The sequence below is a fragment of the Terrapene carolina genome, unplaced genomic scaffold (genome assembly GCF_002925995.2).
Source record: "Terrapene carolina triunguis isolate 2854851 unplaced genomic scaffold, T_m_triunguis-2.0 Scaffold42, whole genome shotgun sequence".
Taxonomy (NCBI): domain Eukaryota; kingdom Metazoa; phylum Chordata; order Testudines; family Emydidae; genus Terrapene; species Terrapene triunguis.
The window spans coordinates 47,006,316-47,029,881 of record NW_020664393.1 but is presented as its reverse complement, the minus strand read 5'-3'; the positions used below and the strand labels follow the sequence as shown (position 1 = coordinate 47,029,881).

At 40.5% G+C, this 23,566-nt stretch overlaps 1 protein-coding gene across 1 annotated transcript in view; it reads left to right on the top strand.

The window, feature by feature from the left end:
• Positions 1-23,566, top strand: part of ARHGEF10 (Rho guanine nucleotide exchange factor 10) — a 108,373-nt gene that overhangs the window by 52,153 nt on the left and 32,654 nt on the right. The window contains exons 17-22 of the mRNA XM_029912254.1: positions 953-1,080; positions 1,278-1,378; positions 5,133-5,254; positions 7,281-7,367; positions 10,006-10,229; positions 11,451-11,608. Coding sequence (XP_029768114.1) covers positions 953-1,080; positions 1,278-1,378; positions 5,133-5,254; positions 7,281-7,367; positions 10,006-10,229; positions 11,451-11,608 — 820 coding nt within the window. The remainder of the gene's footprint in view (positions 1-952; positions 1,081-1,277; positions 1,379-5,132; positions 5,255-7,280; positions 7,368-10,005; positions 10,230-11,450; positions 11,609-23,566) is intronic.

Sequence of the window (23,566 nt, the reverse complement as noted above, 5' to 3'; positions counted from 1 at the left end):
AGCCCACGAAAGCTTATGCTCTAATAAATTTGTTAGTCTCTAAGGTGCCACAAGTACTCCTGTTCTTTTCACTGAAACAATGATTTTTAAGTGAATATTGCAAAATATTTACAGAAAGTGAATTTCAGGTGCATTATTGTGAATATTCAGACTGGAAACTAGCCAGGAGCATACAATACCATGCCACTTACATAGCCAGTCAAAGAAGCACCAATTTTGAATATTGAATACTTGCAGGTGGTAATGGGTGAACTGTTCATATTTATTTGAAGAATAAGGCCTCTCTCTCTTTGTGATAGAAACTTTATATAAATTTCTTAGCTATTTAAAATTAACCTACTTCAGCGTATGGACTGTTCACCATCATTATTGCTTTGAGTGTATCAGATGTACTCCTGCAAGGTGATGGATCACCTGAATTACATGGGATTGTCTCTGCTACCTGACTAGATAACTCCCAACCCCACAGAAAACTTTCAGGATGGTTAAACAAGTTCGTCTGTTTTGAATATTTGAGCAAATGTGATATTTACACAAGGATTTGAACTCTTTCTTTTTCTACAAAAAGTTTACAAAACAAAAATTGGCTCGTATAAATGTTCAGTGAAAGGTAATTAAAGGGTCCTGAATATGGCTGAAGCAAATTTATACTTTTTATTCCATTAGATGTTTGTGAATATGTTCTGCTATATTCACCCAGCTGTACTTGCAATAAACTGTTTGAAAGTCCATCATCAGATGAAACATGTTGACATAAACATTTGTCAAATAATTTTGAATGGCATTAACAAATCTGTGTAAATTATTTCATGTGCAATGTGTGCACAGAAAAAAGATTAATGTGTCCATTAATTGTTCATTGTGAATATTTCACCCATGTCTAGTGGCAGAGTTAGCTTAAAGGAGAATGTGTTAGTATTGTACGTGGACACCTTTTCTTTTAATCTTGCAGAACTTGAACCAGTCAGTGGCCCATGACTGGACATCAGGTTTACAAAAACTTATATTGAAAAAAGAAGATGAAATCAGAGCTGCGGATCGCTGCAGAATTCAGCTGCAGCTTCCAGGGAAGCAGGACAAGTCAGTAGAAATTGTAAATCTAAAACTTTCTAAGTGTGTGTATGCATGAGAAAGGAATAAGAGCTCATCATGTTCCTCAGCATTCCTAGCCCTGGGCATTCCTAGCCCTGTGTCCTGTACTTGTTAGAACAAGAAGTTTCATTTCATTTTTAGAGAGTTTATTGAAAAGTGATTATTATTTCTTTCATGTTTCACAGGTCTGGGCGACCAACTTTCTTTACTGCAGTGTTCAATACATTTACTCCTGCTATCAAACAGTCTTGGATCACCAATTTACAAATGGCAAAGCTTGCTCTTGGTAAGACTTAGTTGCCTTAAGCTAACTGAAACACTGTATCAAGTTGAGAGAATGTTAACTCTTTCTCTAGATAGTTTTTAGGTTACAATATAATGTGTGTTCGAAGATTAATTTATTTATGGAAAGACTTCCTGTAGATGTTGGAAATCAAGTTACAGTATATAGTAATAAGTGTATATCACTAAAGGTTAAAGATGCTTTTAAAAAGAGAGGGGAAGTTCATAACTTATAACTGTAATTAGCACAGCATGCTAACAAAGTTTAAGATAATTTTTACCAGTTTGAGATGCTAACTAGTCTGTGTCACAGTGAATGACAACACAACCATGTGCAGAGAGATTGGAAGAGTCATTCCAATCTAAAACTATGTTTTCAGACCAGTTCTCAAAACATTTTCAAAATATTCCTTTCGGGGTGGAATTTCTCATTATTAGTTTTATCCCAAGAAATAAATTGTATTTGGGAAGTTACAACAAAATTGGCGGAACAGTTTTTTTAGTTTTCTAAGCATGAAGAAAACCTTGCAAATAAACTCATAGAAATGTAGGGCTGGAAGGGACCTCAGGATGTCATGTAATCCATCCTCCCCATGCTGAGGCAGGATTTTATATATATAGATAGATAGATAGATGTTCTTTTAAAATAACAGGTACCTGTGCACGTGAACAACTCAAAATTAGATTTGTTTTTAGACATCAAACTTGCGACGTATCTAATCCTCAATGAAGGCAAATGTTTTTTGACATTCCTGAAATAATTAGATTCCCAAGTGTCCTTTTATAAATAATTTAAAAGGATATGCTAGCATGCACTCTACTACATTGTTGTAACTGTTTTCCATGCACTGGCCTACATTTTCAAAAATGACTAGTGATTTTGGATGCCTGACTTTTGAGGCGCCTTTGGACAGCCTGATTTGCAGAGAACAGGCGCACAGCAGTTCCTGAATGTAAGGAACTTTTGAATTTTCTCAAAGTAGGCACTCAGAAATTGAGCTATCTAAAATGACTAATTATTTGAAAATGTTTGGATCACTGATTGTAACTCACCAGAGCTATCTCAAGCATAGGTAGGCTTGGCAGAATTAGATTTTTATTTTTTTATCATTTCGATGGAGAATATCAATGTTTATTTTTAAGCATTTTTTATCAATTTAAATTTTCACAGTTGTGTAAATTTATAGGTTTTAAGCATTTTCTTCTATTATTATTGATTTAAATGTTCAGAGTTGTGGGAAATTATGGGGTCAGACAATCGGGAGTGTCAGATAATAGTTTAATGACAGTAGACATTGAGATTCAGAAAGTTAAAGCTTTATAACCATTGAAAAATTTGTCAACATCACATGCAAAATATACAAAGTTAAAAGACTTAAACTGAACTCGAATAAGTTCTCCAGCAACATTTTTCTTACTTTGCCAATCTGTAATTTTGATTATTTTCCATGAAATATTTGTGGTCGATTTGCATGTGTATGGTGAAATTGATGTTTACTGACATTTACCAATAAACATCTAACCCTTCCAAGCCTAAGGCTAAAATAATCATAGAATCATAGGACTGGAAGGGACCTTGACAGGTCATCTAGTCCAGTCCCCTGCACTCATGGCAGGACTAAGTATTGTCTAGACCAGTGGTCACCAACCAGTCGATTGCGATCGACTGGTCAATCCTAAAAAATCTCCCAGTCGATCGCGATCTCCAGTGGCGCAGCAGGGCTGACACTAAGGGTATGTCTTCACTACCCGCCGATCCGGCGGGTAGCAATCGGTCTATCAGGGATCGACTTACCGCGTCTCGTGAGGACGCGGTAAAATCGATCCCTGATCGCTCTGCCGTCGACTCCGGAAATCCACCTCGGCAAGAGGCGGCAGCGGAGTCGGCGGCAGCGCGGCAGCGGTCGACTTTCCCCCGTCCTCACCGCCAGGTAAGCCGACCTAAAATACGCAACTTCAGCTACGGTATTCACGTAGCTGAAGTTGCGTATCTTAGGTCAGAACCCCGCTGTAGTGTAGACCTAGCCTAAAGCAGACTCCCTGCCTACCCCAGCCCCACACTGCTCCCGGAAGCGGCCAGCGCAGCCCCGGGGGCGGAGGGGCAGGGGTCTCCCACTGTGCGCTGCTCCTGCCTGCAAGCACCACCCCCGCAGCTCCATTGGCTGGGTGAGCTGCGGGGGAGGTGCTTGCAGAGAGGGGCAGTGCGTGGAGCCACGTGCCCCCCTCCCCCACACAGGCCGCAGGGGCACGTTGGCCCCTTCCTGGAGCAGTGTGGGGCTGGGGTTGGCAGGGAACCTTCCTTAGCCTTGCTGCGCCTGCCGCCGACCGGGAGCCACTGGAGGGAAGTGCTGGCCAACGGGAGGCCACACCCCAACCCCCAGCCTTGAGCCCCCTCCCAGAGCCAGCACCCTGTACCCTCTCCTGCACCCCAACACTCTGCCCCAACCCGGAGCCCCGTCCTGCATCCAAACTCCCTCCTAAAGCTTGCACCCCTCACCCCCTCCTGAACCCCTCACCCCCTGCCGCAGGTTTAGCCCAGAGCCCCCTCCCCCCTCCCACACTGCGACCCCCTCGGCACAAGCCCAGAGCCTGCACCCCATCCCGAACCCCAACCCCCTGCCCCAGCCCAGTGAAAGTGAGTGAGGGTGGGGGAGAGCGAGCAACGGAGAGAGAGAGGGATGGAGTGAGTGGGGCGGGGCCTTGGGGAAGGGGTGGGGTAGATCCTGGGTTGCCCTTAGATTCAAAAAAGTGATCTTGGGTGTAAAAAGGTTGGAGACCACTGATCTAGACCATTCCTGACAGGTGTTTATCTAACCTGCTCTTAAAAATTGCCAATGATGGAGATTCCACAACCTCTCTAGGCAATTTATTCCAGTGCTTAACCACCCTGACAGGAAGTTTTTCCTAATGTCCAACCAAAACCTCCTTTGCTTCAATTTAAGCCCATTGCTTCTTGTCCTTTCTTCAGAGGTTAAGAAGAACAGTTCTTCCCCCTCCTCCTTGTAACAACCTTTTATGTACTTGAAAACTGTTAGCATGTCCCCTCTCTTTTCTTCTCTTTTCCAGACTAAACAAACCCAATTTTTTTCAATCTGCCCTCATAGGTCATGTTTCTAGACCTTTAATCATTTTTGTTGCTCTTCTCTGGACTTTCTCCAGTTTGTCCACATCTTTCCTGAAATGTGGCACCCAGAACTGGACACAGTAATCCAGTTGAGGCCTAATCAGTGCGGAGTAGAGCGGAAGAATTACTTCTCATATCTTGGTTACAACACTCCTGCTAATACATCCCAGAAAGATGTTTGCTTTTTTTGTAACAGTGTTACACTGTTGACTCATATTTAGCTTGTGGTCCACTATGACCCCCAGATGATCCCTTTCTGAAGTACTCCTTCCTAGACAGTCATTTCCAATTTTGTATGTGTGCAACTGATTGTTCCTTCCTAAATGGAGTACTTTCCATTTGTCTTTATTCAATTTCACCCTATTTACTTCAGACCATTTCTCCAGCTTGTCCAGATCATTTTGCATTTGAATGGAATGAAATGAAAGAGTGGTAGATAGCTCATTCCAGATTTAAATATTAGTGTGTTATTTTACATACCCCCCCAAAATACAGATGTAATAACAAATATTATTCTTTCATAAACTGGGGCTGTTTGGGATTAAAAGATTGGTAGAATAGTTTGTTTTATCTGTATTTTTAGCAACTATTAAGTGAAAGCACTGTGGAGTATTTTTACTTTTTGCCATTACAGCAGAGGAGAACCTCCTGGGGTGGTTCTGTGTAGAAGACGATGGGAATCAGATCAAAAAAGAGAAGCATCCTCTCCTTGTTAGACACATGCCAGTAACGGTGGCCAAACAACAGGAATTTAAGGTGAATAGTGTTGGTATCTTAAGTAATACGTGTGAGCTCATGGTATAACATACAATCACATCTTAGGAATACATTTGTTTGGTTTGATTCAGGCTTGCTTCTACAAGCTTGTGCTAATGTATCCCAGGGTACGTGGTTCTTATGTGAAAATGCAGTTTTACTTTAAAAAGTGATCTAAAAATGGTACTTGTGCTTAATGGATCTTTCCTGAAGTCTGTTCAAACTCATATCTGTTGCTGACTTTAGTGACAAAAATAAACTGAGCACATTTGATTTATAAATAATTGAGATATTAAACATGAACCACCCCATGATGTCATATTTACAGTGTCCCTTTTCAGAGCAGAACCACAATTTATAGTAACCAAAATCCACGGTAAAACCTCCAGTCTCCCATAAAACCATATAGGTTTGGGTCCCATAAAACAGTGTACTCTAGCTATATTGAATAATTTTTGACTCGGAGCCTACTGAATGTTAATCAAATTTAATTTTAAAATGTAAATTGAGACCTAGCTGCTGGGATCATGTGATTACAATAGAATCTCAACCTACTTAAAATAAATAGGAAAGTCTCTAGCCCTCGTAGTTGCAAAGAAAAGCTTGGAAGTGTAACTTAGTGTAACACTTGCAGTGACATCTGCCTGAGTCTGCAGAGAGCCTGAAACAATAGGTCTGAGACGTGTCAATTTCTCTATGCATCTCAAAGGGGGAGTTAACTCTAAGACTCACTACTCTAGGGGGCACTACCCATGCCACCATTGACAGGAGGAGAGTGTAGAACTCCCAAGGAGGGAGCCCTCCTACCACCAGCCCTACTGTTCCAAAGAGGAGGGGGCCCTGCTGTCACTCCTGAGAATAGCATGGGGAGGCCTGGCCACTTCTTGGTAGAGCCACCTTGCTACTAACTTGTCTCTCTGCAGTGGGAAGGGCTCTCTCTGGCCCTGATCTTACAATCTTGCCAAATTGGGGGCTAAAGGGCCACTATTTTAATTATGGAATTATTCGTCAGGTTTGACCAAGTCATGAATAAAGACACAAAGCAGCCCAAGAAATGTCTAAACCTCAAATTCTGTCTCATTCACCAACAATGGATGTGGCCATCACAGCAACTAGAATACACTTTACTGGGGTTTGCAATTTCAGCAAGTGTCAGCGAGCAATGCGCTGAACTGGACTTGGAGAGCTCTTGATTTCTTTGATCTCTCAGTGGCCGCCTTCTACTCTTTTAATGGGCCGCCATGCAAACAGATGTTGGTTTGATGGAGAAAGCAGATAATAAAGCTTGCCTTTGAGAAAACTATGCATAAATCCTGACGTGGACACCTAGAATAGGTGACCTTATTTTCAAAAGTGCTGAGCACTCAGCAATAACTATTGACTTCAGGGGGGGTTGCTGGGTGCTCTGCAGTTTTTAAAATCAACTTTTTTTACGTATGTACTTAAGGTAGGATTTTTAGGAGGCTAATTTGTGCACCCATTTTTAAAGTCTTTTCCTTACTGAGTAGATAGTGCTGTATATGAATAAATTTTAAAATAGCCTTATTTCTTAGTTTTTAAATTCTCCAATTTTATCTTGAGTTTTTTCCTGGAACATTGCAACAGCAATAGCAAACTCCACAACTTTTTCTTTATTAGAGAGAAGAGCATTAGTGAACATTTCAGATGGAGACTATCTACCTAAAAGTATAATTCCTTATTTAATGCCTTCAGAAAATACATTTTTCCTTAATTGAATATGATGTGATGTGTGTAAATGTTAGTTTGTATTAATTAAACACATTTTAAAATGTATATCTAAACTTTAAAGAGCAGTTCCAGTGCTGTTAAACTGAGGATGTAAATCCATTACTCCTCATAAGGGTCCCAATTCTGCAAAGCATTTAGTGTGGTGCTTAAGTGCTTTGCTGAATTAGGATGAATTTAAATGTATGCTTAAAATGCTTAGTTGACATGGGGCCTTAAGAAAGGACAGATGTATCTGCTTCATTGTAAATATGAATCATTTTTCATTCTTTCTTTCAAGATTGAATGTGCTACTTATAATCCTGACCCTTACCTCTGTAGCGAAACTGAGTCAGATTCCTGTTCCACGGAGCATGGTTTTCTGTGGGTAAGTTAAGTCTTCAAACATCAAGTGAGGGGTGGTTTGTTTTTTGTTTTTTTCAATCTTTCTTACTTATTTTTCTGTAAGAATCCACAATACATGGATTTGATGTGCATGCACATTCTGAATAGCTAAATACTACAAATGAAATCCAGTAGTTTTGTCCCCATAATCTTGTGTCTGTGTGTGTGTGTGTGTGTGTGTGTGTGAGAGAGAGAGTGTGTGAAAGAGAGAGAGAGAGCATCCACACGTAGAAATTATTTGGTGGCATGGTTTGTTAGAAATTCCCAAGAACTCAGCATAGCCACAAGTGAGCCATGCAGCTGATCTCAAATGAGTTGCAATAAAACCACATATGAGACCACAACATACCATCATCCATTCAATAATTTAGAAAGGTTTTAAAGAGTTTTTAAACATTCCATTGGGACTATTTTTTATATCCTCTAAATGTAAAACTATGCTGGCATAATATTATGAAGCCAATTATAAAGACATTCCTACAAGCCAAAAAGTATAACTAATGGATTTTTTAAAACCTCTACCAATTTTAACAGTTTTTCCATACATAATCATAGAATCATAGAATATCAGGTTTGGAAGGGACCTCAGGAGGTCATCTAGTCCAACCCCCTGCTCAAAGCAGAACAAACCCCAACTAAATCATCCCAGCTAGGGCTTTGTCAAGCCTGACCTTAAAAACCTCTAAGGAAGGAGATTCCACCACCTCCCTAGGTAACCCATTCCAGTGCTTCACCACCCTCCTAGTGAAAAAGTTTTTCCTAATATCCAACCTAAACCTCCCCCACTGCAACTTGAGACCATTACTCCTTATCCTGTCATCTGGTACCACTGAGAACAGTCTAGATCCATCCTCTTTGGAACCCCCTTTCAGGTAGTCGAAAGCAGCTATCAAATCCCCCCTCATTCTTCTCTTCTGCAGACTAACAATCCCAGTTCCCTCAGCCTCTCCTCATAAGTCATGTGCTCCAGACCCCTAATCATTTTTGTTGCCCTCCTCTGGACTCCCTCCAATTTTTCCACATCCTTCTTGTAGTGTGGGGCCCAAAACTGGACACATTAATCCAGATGAGGCCTCACCAATGTTGAATAGAGGGGAATGATCACATCCCTCGATCTGCTGGCAATGCCCCTACTTATACAGCCCAAAATGCCGTTAGCCTTCTTGTCAACAAGGGCACACTGTTGACTTCTCGTCCACTGTAACCCGTAGGTCCTTTTCTGCAGAACTGCTGCCTAGCCATTCGGTCCCTAGTCTGTAGCAATGCATGGGATTCTTCCGTCCTAAGTGCAGGACTCTGTACTTGTCCTTGTTGAACCTCATCAGATTTCTTTTGGCCCAATCCTCTAATTTGTCTAGGTCCCTCTGTATCCTATCCCTACCTTGCAGCATATCTACCACTCCTCCGAGTTTAGTGTCATCTGCAAACTTGCTGAGGGTGCAGTCCATGCCATCCTCCAGATCATTAATGAAGATATTGAACAAAACTGGCCCCAGAACCGACCCTTGGGGCACTCCGCTTGATACCGGCTGCCAACTAGAGATGGAGCCATTGATCACTACCTGTTGAGCCCGACAATCTAGCCAGCTTTCTATCCACCTTATAGTCCATTCATCCAGCCCATACTTCTTTAACTTGCTGGAAAGAATACTGTGGGAGACCGTATCAAAAGCTTTGCTAAAGTCAAGGAATAACACATCCACTGCTTTCCCCTCATCCACAGAGCCAGTTATCTGGTCATGTCACTTTTTTAGAGGCTGATATTTTGGCAACTTCCAGTAGTAGAAGCAAAAGGTGGAAATACTATTTTCAAAGGTCTGATTTGAGATGATCTGTGTAACTCACTCGTGGCTTTGCTAATTATGAATACAGTCATCACAAACTTATGCCAATAAAATCTTTATACCACACCGGAGTGTTCTCTTCTTCTCTTATAAATATTTAAAGTATTCCTATGTACACATTTCTTTCTTTTCCCTAAAGTGGAAGTTCTCCCAGCCTTCCCACCTCCCTAATGCACACTGGTATGAAGTGCAGGGCTGGCAATGTTTGGTCTTTGTGCAGTGAGATATTTAGGGTCCAATACCTCCTGAACCGACAGGGATAGAAATGGATGGTTAATACCATGGGGAGCTGGTAATCCTCTCCATTGGGGTACAGTACTTGTTTCAGGCCCTCAAATTACAGAAAATAATGAGCCTTAAACTTCCAGCTCTAGGGTTTATAGTGAAGCTTTCTAAAACTTATTAGTTACAGAAGCATTATATCACACTAATGTTATGTGTTATATTTGTATTACATTGCATTATGTATACACACAAGTCTCAAAAGGGTACACAATAACCTTCCTTTAGAAACAGAAAGGTCAGAACTGTGTATACAAGTGTGCTGGGAAAACCAATTTCATGTTCTTTTGCTATATTTTAAACTATATTATGGTTGGTGTTTAATGATTTTCTTGTAACTTTTTTGTGTGCTAACTTAACACATGAAAGCTCCTTTAAGTGCTTAGAAGCTGAGAAGCTGTCTTTAATTAGTTTGCCATGTGTTTATCATGGTTAACTGTGATCTTGCCATGGAAGGATGTTAATCTTTTCCTTTCTTGTCACTCTCTAATTCAGATTGGCAGTTGCACTAATCAAATGGGCCAAATTGCAATTGTTTCATTTCAAAACTCCAGTCCCAAGGTTATCGAGTGCTTCAATGTGGAATCACGCATTCTCTGCATGGTCTACATTCCAGAGGAAGAGAAACAGAAAGAGTTAAAAGTGGCTCCAGAGTCTGAAAATATGGCTATGAAAACCTTAAAAGTGCCTACTGTCTGCTTGGGCATGGAGGAAGGAAGGTGATAGTCAATTTCAACATATTGCATATAATTTACTTATTTGTTTGTTTATTACTCTGCAATAAAAGATTATCCATCCAATGCTACGTGCACCTTAGAAAATCATATTAAAATGACACCTATGAGTAAACAGACCCATCAGTTGTCCCAAGATCCTATCACATAACCCAGTAACAACATACATGTAATAAAAATTAACCTCCACACACAAAATTTTTAAACTTATCATACATGGGATAAAAACCATAGAGACTAACAAATACCTCTGAAGAAAAAGGATTAGTTCCTTTAAATAATGTAATCTCTGTAGGATATAAGTACAGATTTTTAAGGATATTACATCATTCCATCATTTTAATAATCGGGGGGGGGTTGAAAATGATGAAGTGCTGTTAGCAACACGAAAAGCAAGTAATTATTTACCTTTTATAATGCTGCATTTGCAGGATTTGCTAGAAATTTTTCATGCTAATAAGATAAAACATGTTGATGTTGTTTATCATGTATGAACTGAGTCTTCATTAGGTCATCTCTGTACAGTAGTGGCAAACAGAAATAGGTTTATGTGAAGTTGTTGGTATGGTAAGCAAAGGATGGTGGATGTAACTATTGAGAACATAAGTATGAGAATTTGTGTGCTCTTCCTGCCAGTGTAAATAAGTGACTACTCTTTCTATAAAAATAATGCTGTATATTTTCTAAATTTAAAGCAATAAAGCATAATTAGACTAGTTCTCTGCATGTGTAAACTGCTGTTCATGCCAGACCTACCTATTTACCTATCATTTCTGGCATACACATCATGATAGTATATAGGTACCATGACAAAGAATTTAAAAATAAATTGATTTCTGGTACTGAACTATTTTCTTCTTTCTTCTGTCAGGTAGGGCTGGATCCAAAGCTCATTGAAGTCAATGAAAAGACTTCACTGGGCTTTGAATCAGGCCCTGGAGAGGTACAACTCTGGGTCTGTAAGAGGACAGTATCTTGTTAGAAGGAAGGTCTCTCCAGCTGAGGTGAAGTCTCCCTAATGCAAGGAATTTATTGTTTGGGCATAAAATAATAATGAAAATGACTAGATGAACTACATTTTTTAGCGTAATAAAGTACCTTTTTTTTTCTCCAATACTTTTATTATCTTAAAGCCTGTTGTGACCTTTATAGTAAGAACTGAACAAGACATATTTACATTTTTCTCATGTATTTTTTTTTTGGTAGCATTTCTATTTACAAGAGTCATCAAGGCTCCAAGAAAGTCCGACTTCAGCACTTCTTCACCCCAGAAAAATCAACGGTCATGAGCCTAACGTCTCTGTCGCAGTACTTGTTTGCTGGTCTGGTTAATGGGAACATTGCAATCTACACAAAAGCAGAAGGTAGAGTAATAACATCCTGAGGAACTCCTGTGTCAATATATTTTGGCAGAAGCAGATTTCCACTGGTCTATTTTTCCTTTCCTGAACAGCTTCTGAATTGAAGTTATTACAGTTTGATGCAAACATTTACTTTTGAAATGTTTTCTTTATAGACTTATGGCTTTTGTTCTTTCCAAAGGATGGTGTGTGCTTGGCTGTTAGTCCTGATTTATTATTGTTATATCAGTATTGTTATTATGCACATTATGTTCTCCGTCAGAGTCCCCACTCAGGATCAGGTCCCAGTTGTACCAGCTACTGTAAAACACATATAAAGACAGTTCCCTGCCTAGAGAGCTTACTATAGGTGATAACAATCAAGATACTGTATTTAGCACAGTACAGATGCTAATGTCAATCTAGTTCCCAATATCTGAGAAGGGAAATGGTTTCTCTTTGCTAGCTCTTTTAGCAAATCCAAATTGAAATGGTGACTAAACTGTGCAGGTGGATGGATAGTTCCTCTCTAGATACATTGCTCATGCATCTCACAAAGAGGCCTCCCTTTCCTATTGCTATCACTTGAGAAGGTTTTAAGGTATGGTTTAATTTGGACAATGGGGAATCCAAAACAAGAGGTGCGAAGGATGCTTTTTTCCCACCAACTACCATGTTCAGCCCAGTGGCCCCCTCCTTGTCTCCCTCACTGAGCTCTCTTTTGGACTTTGCTCCAGGGAGAGCTGCATTAGACCACAGGCCCTTTTAAGAATATTCCCCCAACTGAATGTCAGGCCTGCTCTACGTTACACAGTTAGGTCAGCTTAACTACATTGCTCAGGGCTGTGAAAAATGTCATGCCCTGTGCGACGTTATGAAGCTGACCTAAGCCCTGGTGTAGACCCTGATAGGTCAATGGAAGAATTCTTCTGTCGACCTAGCAAGTGCCTCTCGGCGAGGTGGATTTACCACAGCAACAGAAGAACATCTTCCGCTGTGGCGCTGTAGCATTTCTACTGCAGGCTTACCCACAGACAGGGAAGAACCTGTCCCTGATGGAGCAATGTTGTGGCCTTGATCATGCTCAGGTGCATCCCATAACATCATTCTGATGGTCCCAATTGCTATATATGGCTGTAGGGCTGGGGACAAGTTGTGAATTGACAGTCTCCCCAGAATGTGCAGGGTTTGAGCAGTGATTTAAAACTACAGTTGTCTTCGCACAGCTTCTTCCAAGAAGGATGCACTCCACCAAAGAAGGGAGTAGAACCCATTTGTAGACAAGAAGAGATGCAGGGATTCTCTGGGATCCACATCTGCAGAGGCAATTAAGGGAAGGACAATGCCCTTAGTCAGAGACCAGTACTGTACAGTATAAAGAACTTATCTAACAATGATTGTGTTCAAGTTACCTGAACCTTTGACATGGAAAATCTACATGCAGCCATTTCTGACTCATCTTGCAGTGCCTTCTCCTACAGCTTGCCTCACGTCTGTTATTACAGCTCTTCACGCCTAATAAAAATGTTACCAGTCATTTGTTTCCATATTAGCATCAATTTTCCATATAGTTTGCTGCTGTGGTCATGTGTAAGACACAGTGTGCTTATCCAGACACAGTCAGCCCTGAAGGAGTGTTGTTATGAAGCACTGACCTATTTTACCAGACAGATGATTCTGAGCTGTGGAACGAGAGACACGGAGAATGTGGCCTAATAAGTATTTCACGTAATTTATCAGCACAGAATCAAAATGTCACCTTTAGTTCTACGCTATGTTTCATTTTCCAGTCACATACATCAGTTCAGTGTGCTAATAATTTGATGTATACAGATTATAAGAGAAGAGGGCAAGACTGAAAAGTGAAGTATTGGATATTTTCTAGATAAAAGCAGCTTGCTACACTGTAAGACATTCTTACCTGCATGCCTGTATTCAGAGAAAGGCAAATGCTAATCCCAGTGCACATTTTAAGTACCGTAATTGGGCAGTGCGCTGGGAAGTTCCATGGGGTAAGGAAGGAAAAATCTTTCTTCCAGGCTGCATAGCCACTTCGCAGCTGCTTTTGCAGGTTCAATCCTTGTTCCTTCCCACAAAAAACAGAATGGGCAGTGGATGTGTGTAGTCACATATCCACCAGGTCTGCCTCATTCTATTTCCAGCCCCAGAATGAGTCTCACCTGTCCCACTGCTTTCATCTGGTACAGCTTCAAATTGGCCAGTGTGTACAGATGCCCATTTGCATTTCTGCAATCCTGCTCCCCCATTCTTTGCACCTATAGGACTTTTACCCATTGCACTGCAGCCCGAGCACACTATGGCTGTAGGAAGGGGGGCAGGATTTGTCCCAAATTGTTCCTTTAAAGGGAAATTTAAAAGGCATGTTTAGCAAACTGAGGGAATGTGTATGAGGCGGAGGAGGAGGACTGGGGAATTTTCACAGCCAAACTCCCTCACTTGCATATTTCTGTATGGACAACAATGTTTTATGTAACTAGACAACCATTTGTCAAAATGTTTTTACTTCCCCATTGTAAATCAACTAAACAGCAGTAAGTAATAAAGGTAAAGGAACATGGTCTTCTTGAAATCTAATCAATTTCAAAAAGTGAGCTATAAGTAATTTGAGGTACTACCTGTGCCTCAAACTTCTTCTAGTGTATTTTCCTCATGTTCTGTGAAACAGCCACACAGACAAAAGGATATTGTCCTAACTGTCCAGTCCTATTTTACACATGTGAGTAGTGTTACTGGGGAAAAATTGAATCTGCCCATAACAAAGCACTATTATTATAGGCAGTGTGGGTAGCACTGCTTGTTATTAAGGTTGCCTGACACTTCCCATTATAAGACCCTGTTTTCAGTTGCTTATAACTTTGCCAAACTTTAGCTGTTCGGGCTGAAATTTTACATGCTGGGTATCTGACTGAGGCTGATTATTATTTATCTATTTATTTTCTGCCAAAACAGTTCAGACATTACTGAGAACAAGGTTAAGGAAAAATACATCATTTTGCCCAGGCTAAAAATATCTGTGGCTCTTTCTTGAAAAGCTTTAGCTCCTCCATACTTTGGAGCAGAGACTTTAAATATGGCCAGAGGGTGGCATTTATGACAGGGATGTGCCTTTTGCCATCCTCGTGAAAATCCACCAAAATTTGACCAAGTTATAAGCCTTTGAAAAATCACAGCTTGCACATGCTTAGTAGAGACTTGGTAGAGCTTATCGGTTCAGTTCCCTTAAGATTCCATTCATGCCTGGGGCTGAGCAGGACTTTCCATCCAATAGCAATTCCCGGCTGCTCTGGGCCATACTAGGTCCAAGTAAAGGCAGTGGAACTGAGAGCAGGAAGGCTGTCTCTCTTGCTCTTTCAATGACCCCGACCCTGCTGGGCCCAGGCAGGCTAGAGGAGGAATCTACCTGTTTGAATGTATTTGGGGGAGCCTGGTGGAACAGGAAAAGGATATGGGATTGGAGGCTGGAGGAGGAGGAAAGCGGCAACTGGGTGTTAGGGAGAGATTGGGACTAGCTGGGACTGGGACATGGAGCCAGGGAGAGAAATGGGGTTGTAGGGACTGAAAGCCAATGGGTGGAGGAAGGAGACTGAGATCAGATAAGGAGCCTGGGGAGTGGAGATTGGGATTAGCTAGGCAAAGAAACGAACACTGGGAACCATGGGGTGGAGGGAGGGAAGACAGATCTGAAGAAGAGCCAGGGTATAGGAGTGAGAACTGGGACTCTCTGGGCACAGAGGTTTGGACAAGGAGTGTGAGGGTGGCGGACAAGAAACCTGGGGAATAAGAGAGAGACCCAGTGGGAACAGGGACTGTATGGGATTAACTGGAGGTTTGGGGAGGGGAAAGACAGATCGGACAAGAAGTCAGGAGGGGGGAATTGGAAATGGCTGGGCAAGGGGACTGGGAATGGTGGGGGTGGAAAAAAGAGGAAACATTTTTCCTCTTTCAGTTGTCATAATTCTACACGTTCATGGTAATAGTAGGTAGTAAAACTATTACAGTGTCTTGATTTTCAAGTTGACAATGTTACTTTGAGTTATTTCGGATATTTGAGATAAATGCACCAGGCACTTAGCAAAGTTTTGCACTTTGCTTTGAAATTCATGCTTACTTGCTTCTCTTTTCTAGTTTTTCTTTTCCTCATTGAATGAAAGGTCAAAATTGTTAATCTCATTTGTATTATTACTTTGTGTATTGGCTTTGTATCATTATTTTTGTTGCAATTGAAAGGACACTGTAAAGTAGCATAGCACCAACCTATGTGTCTTATGACATCTAATGACATGTGCCAGTCAACCATTATCACTTTTTTTGATAGAATTACAAAATGAGAATTAGTGGATGGAGAAAAAGTGGTAAATGAAATATTTTTTGATTTTAATAAAGCATTTGGTACAATGTCTCAGTCTTACAATCAGAACTAATCTAAATTCACTTGTGTATGAAAATTCTCAAGTGGATAGGAAAGGAACTGAAGGACCATAAACAAAAAATTATAATAAATGGCCAAGTAGGAAGTTGAAGGGAAGGGTGGAATTTGTAGTGGGTTACTGCTGAGATCTGTATTAGGTCAAGTCTTTGACCCCATTCCTGCTGTATGATTTAAACTAATAGGACTCCACAGGATGCAAATGCAAAGGTCACTCATGCAGATCCAGCTGCAGACCTGAGGCCTTGTCCGGGAGGAGTAAAGAACCCATTAAAGAAACAGTGATGATCCTAAACTAAGAGACGCTATAAACATCAGTATAAAAAATCATACAAAGGAAACTAGAAGCATGGCCAGAAGATACTATTAAGATCCAACTTGGGGAGGAAAAAAACCAAACCCACCTAATACATTTGTGAGATAATTATGCAAAACACAGATATTCATGGGATGCAGGCAGAAGAAACTTGGAAAGTAGAGATATGGGAGTGATTGAACAGCCACGCAGATGTGTTAGCTATGAGATATGGTAGCAGAAAAAGGTCAGTGCTCATTTGGCTTGCATTCCCAGAGGCATAGTGTCTCAGGACAGGAAAGTAACACTCAATTTTTATACAATTTAGGTATGTTGCACCTGGAATATTGTGTTCAGTTTCAGGCACTTCATTGCCAGAAAAACATTGACTTAGTGTCTGGAATTCAGAGAACAATAGCAGCAATCATCTGGAGACTAGAAATATTAACTTATGAGTAAATAGCGAAAGAGCTTAGCTAAGCAACCACTAAGTAAAACCATGATAACAATCTGCAAACATTTGCAGGGGATTAACACCAAGGAGGATGAGGTATTATCTTGCAGAGTTAAAGGGGAATATAAGAATAATGGGATGAAATTAGGAATGGGATCATTTAAATTCATAACAAACTTCCTGACAGTGAGACCTCTCAGTCTGTGGAATAGTCTCCTAATGGAAGCGATGGGAGCCCCCTTTGTTTATGAAATTTAAACCTGGACTGAACAAAATACTATCAACTATACAAGGGTGATGGACTAGCGGTGGTACTGAAAAAGATAAATACTATTATCCTGGTGTTGGGAGTATGTCCTTTCCCTACAGGAAATACCTTGAATACTGCAAATATTGAGTTAGTTACCTAATCTTATTTACCTACCTAATGCAGGTACTTTCAGTGCCACCTATGTGGAATTAGATAAAGTCTATGACTTTTTATATTAGACTGGAATCCTGCCATTTGATCTGCAATATTGGTTCATATCTGGAAAACATTGCTTACTGTGCTCACATGTGCAGCAGAGGGTTTTCCTCGGCATATGAAGATGCACTCTGTATTCAGAGGAAGGCAGGGATGAGCCCTAAAATAGTTATCCCCAGATGATGGGAAATGTGCTATTATTTGCAAACATCATTTTGCTTTTAAATCCTTTGTCCTATCATCAAGAAATTAAATAAATCACTAGCCACTGTTCATATACCACGTGATATAAAAATGTTTGTGCTCCACTGCACAAATAAACTAACAAACTCTATTCCCAGAGTTGTGCTGGCAGCATTATTGAAATCATCAATGGTGCTGCTGAGCAAGACAGGAAGTTACCAAACAAAAAGATGCATGTTAAGTTCAGCTCAGTTGATGGCACCAGGAGTGGGGTGGTGGAATGAATGCAAGCTGTAAAAGGATATTTTGACAGGGAAAGTAATTTTTTAAATCATGTTGCATCATACCAAAAACAGAGAATAAAACTAAACTATACAATAGTACAGTTTGCCTTCAGACTATTACATGGGGGGGAAAATGTCCCCCCACCCCAAGAATGCTGTTCTGGTCCCTGCTTTTCCATCCCCACCCATCCACTGGGACCCATGTCTCCCTCCGCTGGGAATTTCTCTTCTCTTACCCATGCAATGCATGAATTGGTGATGCCAGGAATTGAGTTCTCAGTGGACTCTGCTGTACAAAAGTAGATTCCCTGTTCACCGGGTCACAGCCCCATTTGGCTCAGCTGCCCCTCCATCAGAACAGAGGGGCGGCTGGGCCAAATTTGAGTGGTGTTATAACTCCATGCGCCAGGTTGCAACCAGCCTTTTGCTCCACCTACCTGATTTACAGGTGCAATTAGGTAGTTAAAGGTGAAGTACTACCACTTGTATCCTCAGTTTATTGCAGCATAAAACTTCAAAAATAATTATTTGTAGGTGCAAATGTAACACTGATAGACCCCGATCATCGGCAGGCGGGATTGAACCTGGGCCCTCTGGAGCTAAATGCATGAGCCTCTACTGCATGAGCTAAAAGTCACATGGCTGTTAGCTGAGGCTATAGAGCAGACTCCTTAATATCTCTCTCTCTAAGTGGTCTCAGTGCCACTAGATGGGACAGAACACCACACCTAGGAGGTGTGTGGATTACACAGAATTAGAGAATGATATTGAAAATCAAGCACATTGCACAAACACATTATAGCATGAAGAACATTTAGGTCCCAATCCGGCATTTTGTGCATACCCAAAATCTCACTGAAATGCTGAGTTTTGGATTTTCACAGAATGTAGACATGGCCCGATTGTGCTATCAGTACCAATAGAAAATGACTTTTGGAAAGTAATTTTTGATCCACATAAATGAAAAGTCTCTGAAGAGAGCGACTACTAAAACCAAAATCTGTTACATCAAGTTGGATTAAAGTTTTTTAAACTTTTTAAAACAAAATTAGTATCTGTAATAGATATCAGCTGGTGATCTTCCTTGCTATTTTAATGCATATATGACATATTACATGTAGTGACTATATATGAGATTTGATCAAAATTAACTAAAGAAGGACTTAATTCTGCAATCCCTTATTCACGAGTAGTTGTATTGAAGTCATCATGAGCACTAAGGGCATAATCCAGACACTTACTGAAATCAATGAGAGTCTTTTCATGCCCTTCAGTGAATGAAGTGGAAAAGACATCCACTGTCTTCAGTTTATATTGAATAAAGCCTTAAATGCCTAACTTTTAAAAATAAATGATGACCCTGAAAGAAATGAGGTAGAAATACATTGGGAATCATTATACATTTCAGTTATGTTTTACACCAAATTCAGACATGCAGGAAATAAACAGACTATTGCATTTATGTCTGAGAAGAAAGGGTGTTGAATCAATGAACAAGATAGTCTCTAGTTGAATTTAATATGTGATTCATTGCTGAAAAGTTGACTGTATTTAAAAAAAACATCTTCTTACTCAGCAGATCTACTCATGGTGCAAATTCAAAGTCTGTGTACTTTAGCGGACATAGTAAGACTATGCCATTTTTTACTACTCTTACCCCTGAAGAAGCAAAATAGCTCAGGGACAGAGAACTGGATTCTGTTTTGACTTGCACATAGTCAATGTAAATAGTAAACGGACTGCTAAGTGTAGGGCACTTGTGCACCTTTGTTATCTTCAAATTATGACCTCAATTATACAATTATGCAATCTCCACCGCAGCAGTTAATTTGAGGACAATATGGTTGAAGTGAGGAAGGCACATAGCCCTAAGTTTTGTTATTACTGGTGGTGATGCCTGAGTCAGAGAGAACACAGATTAGTTTTACCTCACAGGTAGAGTTTGCAGGGCTATTAATTGGAAACACTCTTCTCACTTGCAGACTGAATTCATTTAATATGGAAATCGTTGTGACACGGAACTCAGTGTCTTTTATACGAAGATACTTTTCAGATTAGAACCACATTCTAAGCATGTGTCAAGAACAGTTATATAGTTGCAGATATCAGAGGCAATACAGCACGGGTCGGCAACGTTTGGCACTTACATAAACTCTTATATAGATTATATGATCGTTGGGGCAGTGATTCTCTCTTTGCTACCTGCCTATATAGTGTTTAGAACAATGGGGCCCTAATCCTTGTCTGGGATTCCTGGACACCACTGTAATACAATAATAGTAATAATGGTAAACACATGCATAAGTGCTTTGCTGAATCAGGACCCAAACAAAATTGTGGTACTCATAAACTGTATTGCAGGGGTCGGCAACGTTTGGCACGCGGCGGTAAGCACCCTGGCGGGCCGGGCCAGTTTATTTACCTGCTGACGCGGCAGGTTCAGCCGATCGCAGCCCCCACTCGCCACGGTTCGCCATCCCGGGCCAATGGGGGCGGCGGGAAGCTGCGGCCAGCACATCCCTCGCCCGCGCCACTTCTCGCTGCCCCCATTGGCCCGGGACGGCGAACCGCGGCGAGTGGGGGCCGCGATCGGCCGAACCTGCCGCGTCAGCAGGTAAATAAACTGGCCCGGCCCGCCAGGGTGCTTACCCTGGCGAGCCGCGTGCCAAACGTTGCCGACCCCTGCAATACAGTTTATGAGTACCACAATTTTGTTTGGGTACTGATTCAGCAAAGCACTTATGCATGTGTTTACCGTTATTACTATTATTGTATTACAGTGGTGTCCAGGAATCCCAAACAAGGATTAGGGCCCCATTGTTCTAAATACTATATAGGCAGGTAGCAAAGAGAGAATCACTGCCCCAACGATCATATAATCTATATAAGAGTTTATGTAAGTATATGCTTAAATTGAGCACATGCTTATGTGTTTTGTTGATGTCAGTAAGTAGGCAATGTTACTGGAGCTCACACAGGCCACAGATAGATATGCAAGTAAGGTGACATTTTCTCAGTGTAACCACACAGATATTAGAAACAAATACATTTTATATATCTTATTAATAAGACAAGGAACATAAAAGACAATAAGAAGAGGTTCTATAAATACATATGAGCAAGAGAAAGATGAAAGAAAGTGAAGGGTCACTACGTGATGGGGAAGGAGAGCTAGCAATGGACAACACCAAGAAGGCTGAGGTGTTTAATGCCTATTTTGCTTCAGATTTCACTAAAAGACCACATGTCTAACACAATTAATATGAACAACGGGGGAAAGAACACAAGCCAGAATAGGGAAAGATCAGGTTAAAGAATATTTAAATAAGTTAGATGTATTCAAATTGGCAGAAGCTGATGAATTTAAGGAACTAGCTGAAGCAATCTCAGAACCATTAAGTGATCATTATCAAGAACTCATGGAAAACTGGTGAGGTCCCAGAAGACTGGGAAAGGGTGAACATGTATCTATCTTTAAAAACAGGAACAAAGAGGACCGGGGAAGTTATAGACCAGTGAGCCTAACTTCAATACCTGGAAAGATATTGGAACAAATTATTAAACAATCAGTTTGTAAGCACCTGAAGGATAATAGGGTGAAAAGTAATAGCCAAACAAATCATGCCAAATCAACCTAATTTCCTTTTTTGACAGAGCTATTGGCCTAGTGAATAGCAAGGAAGCTGTAGACTTGATATATCTTGATGTTGGTAATGCTTTTGACATGGTCCCACATTAAATTCTCACAAGCAAACTAGGGAAATGTGGTCTAAATTAAATTACAATACAAACTTTTTGAAAGACCATACTCAGAGTAGTTATCCATTGTTTGTTGTCAAACTGGGAGGATATAGCTAGTGGGATCCTGCCTGGGTCTCTCCTAGGTTTGATACTATTCAATATTTTCATTAATGACTTGGATGATGAAGTGGAGAATATGTTTATAAAATTTGTGGATGACCCCAAGCTGGGAGAGATTGCAAGCCCTTTGAAGGACAGGATTAGTATTCAGAATTACCTTATGGGAGAATTGGTCTGAAATCAACAAGATAAATTCAGTAAAGATATGTGCAAAATGCTACATTTAGGAAAGAAAAATCAAATACACAAATACAAAATCGTGAATATCTTGCTAGGTGCTAGTACTGCCAAAAGGGATATGAGGGTTATAGTGGGTCACAAATTGAATATGAATCAACAATGTGATGCAGCTGTGAAAAAGGCAAATATCATTCTGGGGTGTATTAACAGGAATCTTATATGAACAACATGAGCGGTCATTGTCCTGCTCTGCGTAGCCCTGGTGAGGCCTTGGCAGGAGCACTGTGTCCAGTTTTGGGCACCACACTTTAAGAAAGATGTGGATAAATTGGAGACAGACCAGAGGAGAGAAAAAAAGACCAATAAAAGGTTTAGAAAACCTGACCTCTGAGAAAATCTTGAGAAAAGAAGGCTGGCGGTGGAGGGGATCTGATGATAGTCTTCAAATAAGTCAAGGGTTGTTATAAAGAAGACTGTGATCAATTGTTCTCCATGTCTACTGAAGAAAAGACAAGAAGTAATGGGTTTACTTAGTCCTGTGTCAGTGCAAGGGGCTGGACAAGATGACCTCTCAAGGTCCTTTCCAGCTTTACAATTCTATGGTTCTAAGAGAACATTCTAGATAGTAGTGCAGTATTGTGGGTATTTAATATTGAGTGAGTGTTCACGACAAAAATAAACTAATGTATGTGAAAGCTACTAAAATTATTTAATTCTATATACAATTCAAAATGTAGGTATGCAAGTAGCATGCAAAAAATATTCAAAACAAGATCATGTTGCTAAAAGCAAAATCTCTGACAAAGCAATCTGCTGTGATTTCTTTAATCTTCAATCCCTGCTTCAAAGAGATGTCAAGCAGCAGTCTGACCACACTGATAAGTGGTGATATGCAGGCTGAAGCAGAAGGATACTGTATTCCTAATATTACAACATGCATTTAGGCATAATCTAATTTTGGTCTGCTATATCCAGTCTGAATCAATTGCAGGATGGTTTGTAACCAGAATGAATTCTCAATAAAACTGAACTATACACAAACGATATGGCACAAAATGAGTCTTTAATCTCTTTTAAAATGCATTTCTGAAAGTTAAGAATCTAGTAGCAGAAAGTCCATCCCATCAAGTTTCTGATAGGCAGATACTTTAACGTGGTAGAAGCTGTAGTAAAACTGTCACTGACTGCTTCATGCATCTGGACTTTGAGCCTTTCTAGCATGAAAGATAATTCATCTTGTAATAGGCCAGCTATGGTCTCCTCCTTCCTGGAGAGTGACTATAGCTGTGTGAAATTCTCATAAATGAATGCTTTGAGATTTGGACTGCAGTTAGTGGAGAGTAAGATGAGACAAACAGTTGGGTTCTGTGCTGCAAAGCACCACTTTGAAAATGGCAATGTTGTGTTCCACGTTAATAGCATCCAACCGAATCCATATAAAATGTGCTTAAATACCAAATGAATAGTTTTTTTTCTGACTGCCATCTCTGCAAACTCAGCATGGGCTCTGAAAGTCCAACTGTGTTCTTTCCTTCTCATACGTCATCACTACTTGTAAAGATACTGCAGGCCAGTTGAATGCTCAGTTACACCTCCGCCGCCCCAGTGTCTTGAAATTGTGCCCTGTGTTACACCTGCACAACCCACTGATTTTACACAGGTCTAACTAAGGCCATAGTTTGGACCAGAGATGTTACACAAGTGTCAACAAGAAACCAAGTTAGCTTGCAGTGTCACTACTTGTATCCTGCATGTAGGGAAATGCTTTCTTGTAACTGATAATTTGTACTCTTGCAAGTTTCAGGTGGATTG